The sequence below is a fragment of the Arachis duranensis genome, chromosome 3, assembly GCF_000817695.3.
Source record: "Arachis duranensis cultivar V14167 chromosome 3, aradu.V14167.gnm2.J7QH, whole genome shotgun sequence".
Classification (NCBI taxonomy): domain Eukaryota; kingdom Viridiplantae; phylum Streptophyta; class Magnoliopsida; order Fabales; family Fabaceae; genus Arachis; species Arachis duranensis.
This window is the reverse complement of record NC_029774.3, coordinates 906,243-912,853: the sequence shown is the minus strand read 5'-3', so window position 1 is coordinate 912,853 and position 6,611 is coordinate 906,243. Positions and strand designations below refer to the sequence as shown.

Sequence of the window (6,611 nt, the reverse complement as noted above, 5' to 3'; positions counted from 1 at the left end):
GACTCTTAAAAAAAAAAAAAAAAACCCTTTTCGGCCCTTGATATTTACTCTTATGAGATTGATTAGCCCTTTGTTAATATTTTTTTTCTGTATTTACAGAATAAACTTACATAACATGTTAAACTGTTGATTTATTCATTAAGAACCAATTAGGATGAACAAATTCTTTCCTGTTGGGAATCTCGTTTTTTAATGATAATTGTTAATGCTTTTTAGCTTTTAGTTTATTTTTTTATTACCTTTTTAAAATACATTAACTAAATTTATAGTGTAAAATTAAAAAATATTAGTAATTTTTAAATTATTTTTACTTATAAAATTAAGTCGAAAATATATTAGTGATTAACATGTTATATAAGTATGTTTTGAAGAGAGATCATTGAGACATTGATAGAAGGACTAACTAGTCTCGCAACATTAAATATTAAGAGCTGGAAAGGACATTTTTTTTGTTTGGGAGTCTCGTATATTGAAAAAATTATCAAAGGCTGAGTTGGATATTTACTCTAACATTTTCGTTGACATAGTACTTTTAATTTGGATAACAATTTAATTTTTATATTAGACTATATATGCATTTTTTAAAAAAAATTATGGTATAAAATATAAGTTTTGAAAATTTTTCTTACTCTTATGAATTATTTTTTAAAAACACACACACAGATATATATACATATATATATAATTTCTCTAAAAACTATTTTATGAGAATTCAATGAATACGTATTATTACTTACATTATTCATTAAAAAAGCTAAAAAATATTTATGGGTTCGAGCTTAATACTTAGTAGTCATCTGACTTATTTCTGCTTTTTGCTAATTTATGTAAGATTCGATAAATAATATTCTAATTAAAGCAAAATTCAACAAATATAAACACATTTTCCCTCCAAAAAATCGTTTGGACCCGTTTTTCAAGCATAATATTAAAAAGATATAAAAGCCCATCAAAGATTGAAATTTGAAAGAGCATGCTTCTTCACTTTGCCACTTATTTCATTCAAACTCTCCTCTCTGCTAAGCTCAAACCCTATCAATCTTAACCTGCAGTTAACAAAGACCAACGATGGACGTCAACGACCCTTTAGATTTCGAGGTAGAGGATGAATTTCTCAAACCCCCGCCCAAGGTTAGCAATAGAAGGTACCCCTTTTCCCTCATCAAAGTTTTTATTTTTCACTTTTCATTTTTGTGGTTACGGGGGATTTTAGGGTTTAATAGTTTCTATTATCTAACTTCAAAAACCAAGTACATGATTTGATTTGGATTACTTAGGGTTGGGTCGGTAAATGTTGCTTACTACTAACTTAAGGAAAATTTTGAGTCTGAATTAGGAGGAAGAAGGTTATTGGGTTGGATGATCTTCTTACTGATCATTTAAGAGAACAGGAAAAGCTCAAAGAAGAACAGAATGAGCAGGAAAAGCCAAAGACAAAAAAGGCTAAGAAGGATGCAAGTTCCTATGATGATGATGAAGATCCCAGGGAAGCTTACTTGACAAAACTTGTTGAGAAGTGTGAAAATCAGGCAAAATAGTTTATTCCCCTTGTTCTTATTTTTGTAATGTTATTATTTTGCCTTTATTTCTTCATTGTCGATTACTATTTAGATTTTAATGATTTTATTCCACTTGGTGGGAAAAGTCTTGTTATTTTCATTGTTTGTCATTCATTAGCAATCACTTGGATTGTTCTGTGCAGTTGAAAGATTTTGGTGAAGAAGAAGATATTCCTCTCTGGGGAGTGAAAGTCTTTGGAGATAAGGTTATTATACTAACTCAATTCTCTGATATCATCTATCATCTATGTATGGCTTGCTGTTGGTTTTAAGCTTGGATGTATGAGAATAGGGATGTTTCTTTTCATGAGATGCAGAAAGCCTTTCCACCGCTGGAATTTCCTGAGCTTGGAAGCTGCAACCTTCTGCAGTCATTTTTGAACAGTGAGCTGAATTCAGTGGTGGAATTGGCAGCCGAAAAAGGTTGCTATGCCATTTTGTTTGTTCAGTCAGTATTTTTGGCACTTTTTGTCAACTCATAGGCCATTTCCTTTTAGAATTGCAAAATACCAAGTAGTGCCTGATTTAAGTCAGGATGCTGCGTTGTTTCAGGTGATAACTTTCTTGAAGGATTGCTCATCAATGGTTGGCTTCCAAAATTAGCATTCCTCTGTGGTCATATAGAAAAACCAGTAGCCATTTGGTCCTTCAACACAAGTGAGTGAAAGTTTAGTCTCATGTTATGTTGTTACCAGCTTTAAGCATAGCAGTAATATTGTCACTCATCTATTTTTGTTTTGTTTGTTCAGTGTTATATTCATCAAATGAAGAGCTTCGAAACTCATCCTCTGACTTTTGGTGTGCAGTTCTCTCTTCTAGAAAAGAGGTAAAGACATGTTTGTTATGTTTTCTTTTGGTAATGATAGATGATGGTTGTAGCAGTAACAATTTTGACTGAGCATGTTTCGTTTAAATCTATTTTCAATTGATTCTTTAGTATTAAATACAGAATCATTATTTTTAGGTTGATCAATTGCCTGTCAAAATTGGTTGGTTTCCTGAGTACTCAGATTTGAGAACAGCTCTTGACACTTATGGGTTTCTTTTTGAATTTTCATCCAGTGGTGAACCCAAAGATTTAGGTAACTATGTTGAGATATTTGCAGTATTTCAAGTGTAACAACAAAGACATTGCTACATATATTTATTTCCATCCTTCTAAGAAAATCTGTCTCTGTCTCCTAGATTCTGACACTGGAGAACCACTCCAAAATATTAGAGCCTGGCTCAAATTTGTCACTGCTTGTTGTCTAATACGGTAAGCCACAACAATGTGTCTACTTAGACGATCATGTGATTTGGTTTTCTGTTACTTTATTACCTTTGGCACACTTAAAGAATTGGCTTAAAGAATAGAAGGATTAAGTGTTTACTAATGACTTCTGGCGTATCATAGTTTTTTTACCATCACTGATGTATAATTACCGTAGTGATTTGTGATTAAGTGTTTATTTGAAACTTCAGTATATATTTTGCACATTTAAGGTGTAAATCCTTATTACTTTAAGCTCTTTTATTAATGTGTTTTTGACTGGTGGTGTGTTATGATTCATGATTCAAAAATTAGACAAATGATTTTGGGACTTGATTTATGATTTGACATCCTTGTTTGTTGATGTGACAATGTCAACTTACGCCTTTTTATTCTCACTGCAGGAGTAAAAGACCAGTATTTTCTGTTGTAGAAGCTGAAGAACTCATTGAAATTATTATATGTCTATTTCTAGATCGCCAGTTTCAAGGTTTATTAGTGCTTTTGAATGATTGCGTAGAAGCAATTGTCAATTACTTCACAGACCAGGAATGGCATTCAAGTTGTGAGAACATAGCAAAATTCATTGCTTCCAGGTTGTTATTACTTTTTAGAACCAGTAATAATAATTCAGTGTAGTTCTTGAACTATGAACTTAGTAGCTTTACTTATCTACCCAATTGTAGCTTTGTTTAATGCTGGATAATTAAACTTAATATGAAGTGATTGTCATCTCTGGAAGTTGGACCAAACAATATTATATTCTAAATGTTAATTCTTAGTGCTGAGAGATTTATACATTCTGAATTTCTGTATGTGGTAATCATCAATGAAATCAGTTAGCATTAATTAGTGCGAACTGTAAATAAACAAGCTGAAGTGTATTTTAGTGCTTGCCCAGTTACTTTATCTTCGCTTCCTTTCTCTTATTCTAACTGGCTTGGACGTGCAGAGTCTCAAAGGATTTGAATTGCATCCAATCTGTTGAGTGCATACCGGTAGCTAGCTCCCGTTGTAAGCAACTTAAGAGTGCCGTAGCGTATCAGAACCTACTTTCCTGTTTTGATGGAGTATGTTGCTTCCCCTTTTACCACTCAGTTGTGTTCTGCTTATGCATGTTTCCATAGACTATTACCTGTTTCAATATTTTCCACCAGTTTAATTTCCAAATTATCATATATGTGCAATTTTTTTTAATGCATTCTTTGATCATTGGTCAATATCATTGCAAAATCAAAATGTACTCTCATAACTCAACAGTTATCACTACAAAATTAATTGCATTCATATCTCAAAAATCTGGATACAGGCTTGTATCTTAGCTTTTTGAAAGTTAGCTTGATACAGTTTTGTGTCAGGCCCACAATGGAGAAGACATCCTGAGATTGCTTAGGGCAATTAACTTCAAAGACAAAAGTTGCGATTTCTTCAAGATGTACATTCACCTAGTTTTGACAGAGAACTGGGTTTTGTCCAACTCATTAATCGAAGACAATCCAGTAATCTATGAAATGTTCTGTCTTTTTCTAAGACAATGCTCTAGCTTGATTTCAGCATCGGACCTACGATCATATGCGTCAAAGGTGAACGAAATGTCTTTCTTATTATCAACCTGTGGTTTGATTGCAGCGTGATCAAATTCAAAGAAATGATTTTGTTATACAGGTTCGTCATAGGGCCGCATATCTTATGCACTTCTCCATCTACAAGTAGTTGGTTTCTTTCTGGTATGTATTGTACAGTATACTATTCACTTCATGGATAAACCTCAACACTATAAACAGAGTTGTTCATGTTGAGAGATAAAGACATGAATTTTTTTTGGTGTCATTGTTTCTCATAACATTCTTTCTTGTGTAGCCTTAAATGACCATATTTTGAAGGGTGAGAGTTTGCAAGATTGAAGTGGCATGGCTTCTGCAACCTTATTTTGACCGAGATTCTTCAGAGTCCCGGATATTTTTGCTTCTTGTTGGGTGGCATGAATCAATATCTAAAATATAAGTAGCTGACAATTATGAATTATCTACCTTTTATCCAATTTCCTTTTGTTAAATGCCATGCGTTTGTAAAATCCATTGTATATCAATCAAATTCTTTTATCCAAAGCTACATCTCACGTTGCATTTCTTTGTCTGAGTTGGCAAAAATCAAAGTAAGAAATTATAAGAAAAAATGAAAAATTTAAAAATGGATATCAAATCCAAATGAGACTGCGCTTTATAATATTGATTTATAGTGCGGAATTCTACTACATTTTAAAGCAAGGAGTGGAGTGTTTTTTGATAATTATTTTTCTATTAAAGATAAAAGAAAAAGAAAAAACAAAAAACAAATATTTTAAATTCTAAATTTGAATTATTCATATAAAATATAATAATAGAGAGATTTATTTAATTAATAAGTACATCATTTTTTATTTAGTGAAGAGGGTGTTTAAGAATAAACTATTTATAGAAGACTTTTGAGAAGGAAAATACAAAACGACTCACGTTAAAAAAAAATAAAAAAATTTAAAATTTAGAGGATTTTAATTAAAAAAAAATGGGTGGTGAGAATAATAACGAGAGAATCTAACGGTGGAAAATAAAAAAACGTAACTAAGGGAGGTCGGAGCGCTTTGAAGTATTTGAAATTAGGTTCGGTAAACCGTTGGGGTACCAAACCGAACCCTCGTTTCCGTTCTTCTTTTCTCTTTCCCACATCTTCTTTGTGTCTGAAAAATGGCGAAGAAATCTTCCATTGGAATCGGTACTTTGATGCGTAAGAAGCTTTCTGATATCACTAACAACTCTGACTCTCAACACAACCTACTTCCTCTAACACTTCCCGCCATCGACGCCGATATCCCTTCCATTCAACAACTCCTCACTGTAACTCAATTAACACTTGTTCAAATTCTTCTCCCTTCCTTTGTTTAGTTCCTAACTTACTTTGTTCATTGAATGCAGGAAAGAACGCAGTTAATACAACTCATTGCAGAGAAAGAGTATCCTCTCTCATCGTAATTTCAAACTGTTTGTTATTTATTGTTTCCTTGATTGCGAATTGAACAGAGAATTGATAGAATCTAGCGGAGCTGAGTTGAGAAGAATGCAAGCCGATATCAAGAAACTCCAACTCCAAAATCGGAACCTTGCTCAGTCTAACAGCTTAATGTTAGCGGTTAGTTCGTTCAGCGTTTCGTTCCTTTCGTTGTTCTTGTCCTCCGATTTGATAATGGTGATTGATGATTCTGTTATGTTAATTTTTGCAGGAGCTTAATTTGGGAAGGGATAAGGTAAGCATTCGTATGAGTTCATCACTGCACTCTTAATTTCAGAAATGCAAATTGTTTTGTTAATTTCGATTCGATGCGTTTCGTTTCAGAGAAAAATATTGCAACATGAGATTTCATGCAGATCTACTTTAATCAAAGCAAATGCCCTAAAAGCTGGTAGTAACGATGAAGGAAGACGCAAAAGAAGTAGATATAAATTCTTGGATTTAATTTCTTCATCTAAATATATTATTATTATTATTATTCTTGTGGATTTTAATTTTAAGCTTTGTTATTATATCAAACCTTGCAGCTATTGGTTCTGAAAAGGTTAAAGACAATAATAGGTTAGTTCGTTCACTCTTCAACAGGAACATGTCAATTGAACAATTGAGAGAGAGAGATAAGTTCATAATTGATAATTTCTTCTTTTGTTATTTGCAGAAGACGATCGAGAAGACATTCGGCTTTCGTGGAAACACATGAACACGAAGCTTCAGAGAATTTGTTTGAGATAGAGGATACAATAATGGTGCATCCT

The 6,611-nt window shown here is 32.6% G+C and overlaps 2 protein-coding genes across 5 annotated transcripts in view; both read left to right on the top strand.

Moving 5' to 3' along the window:
• LOC107476470 (uncharacterized) overlaps positions 1-4,941 on the top strand; it is an 8,587-nt gene extending 3,646 nt beyond the window's left edge. For all 4 annotated transcript variants that reach the window (XM_016096292.3, XM_016096290.3, XM_016096288.3 and 1 more), the window contains 13 exons: positions 1,053-1,145; positions 1,337-1,529; positions 1,703-1,765; positions 1,877-1,982; positions 2,112-2,216; positions 2,309-2,385; positions 2,524-2,641; positions 2,745-2,817; positions 3,216-3,407; positions 3,764-3,881; positions 4,170-4,394; positions 4,477-4,538; positions 4,672-4,941. In XM_016096292.3, coding sequence (XP_015951778.1) covers positions 1,069-1,145; positions 1,337-1,529; positions 1,703-1,765; positions 1,877-1,982; positions 2,112-2,216; positions 2,309-2,385; positions 2,524-2,641; positions 2,745-2,817; positions 3,216-3,407; positions 3,764-3,881; positions 4,170-4,394; positions 4,477-4,524 — 1,395 coding nt within the window. In that variant the 5' untranslated portion in view covers positions 1,053-1,068 and the 3' untranslated portion in view covers positions 4,525-4,538; positions 4,672-4,941. The remainder of the gene's footprint in view (positions 1-1,052; positions 1,146-1,336; positions 1,530-1,702; positions 1,766-1,876; positions 1,983-2,111; positions 2,217-2,308; positions 2,386-2,523; positions 2,642-2,744; positions 2,818-3,215; positions 3,408-3,763; positions 3,882-4,169; positions 4,395-4,476; positions 4,539-4,671) is intronic.
• Positions 4,942-5,534: 593 nt separating this feature from the next.
• Positions 5,535-6,556, top strand: LOC107476469 (shugoshin-1). Its single transcript, XM_052259181.1, has 7 exons — positions 5,535-5,684; positions 5,763-5,815; positions 5,868-5,976; positions 6,068-6,091; positions 6,181-6,277; positions 6,384-6,400; positions 6,515-6,556. Exons 1-7 carry the CDS (start codon positions 5,535-5,537, stop codon positions 6,554-6,556), a joined length of 492 nt encoding a protein of 163 aa, XP_052115141.1.
• Positions 6,557-6,611: the final 55 nt, after the last annotated feature.

What these genes read in the sequence shown, in the direction of transcription:
- LOC107476469 (XM_052259181.1), top strand. Translation starts at nt 5,535, where the DNA reads ATGGCGAAGAAATCTTCCATTGGAATCGGTACTTTGATGCGTAAGAAG. An exon ending in CCATTCAACAACTCCTCACT is followed by an intron (nt 5,685 to 5,762) that starts GTAACTCAATTA and finishes CATTGAATGCAG; the next exon opens with GAAAGAACGCAGTTAATACA. An exon ending in CTAACAGCTTAATGTTAGCG is followed by an intron (nt 5,977 to 6,067) that starts GTTAGTTCGTTC and finishes TAATTTTTGCAG; the next exon opens with GAGCTTAATTTGGGAAGGGA.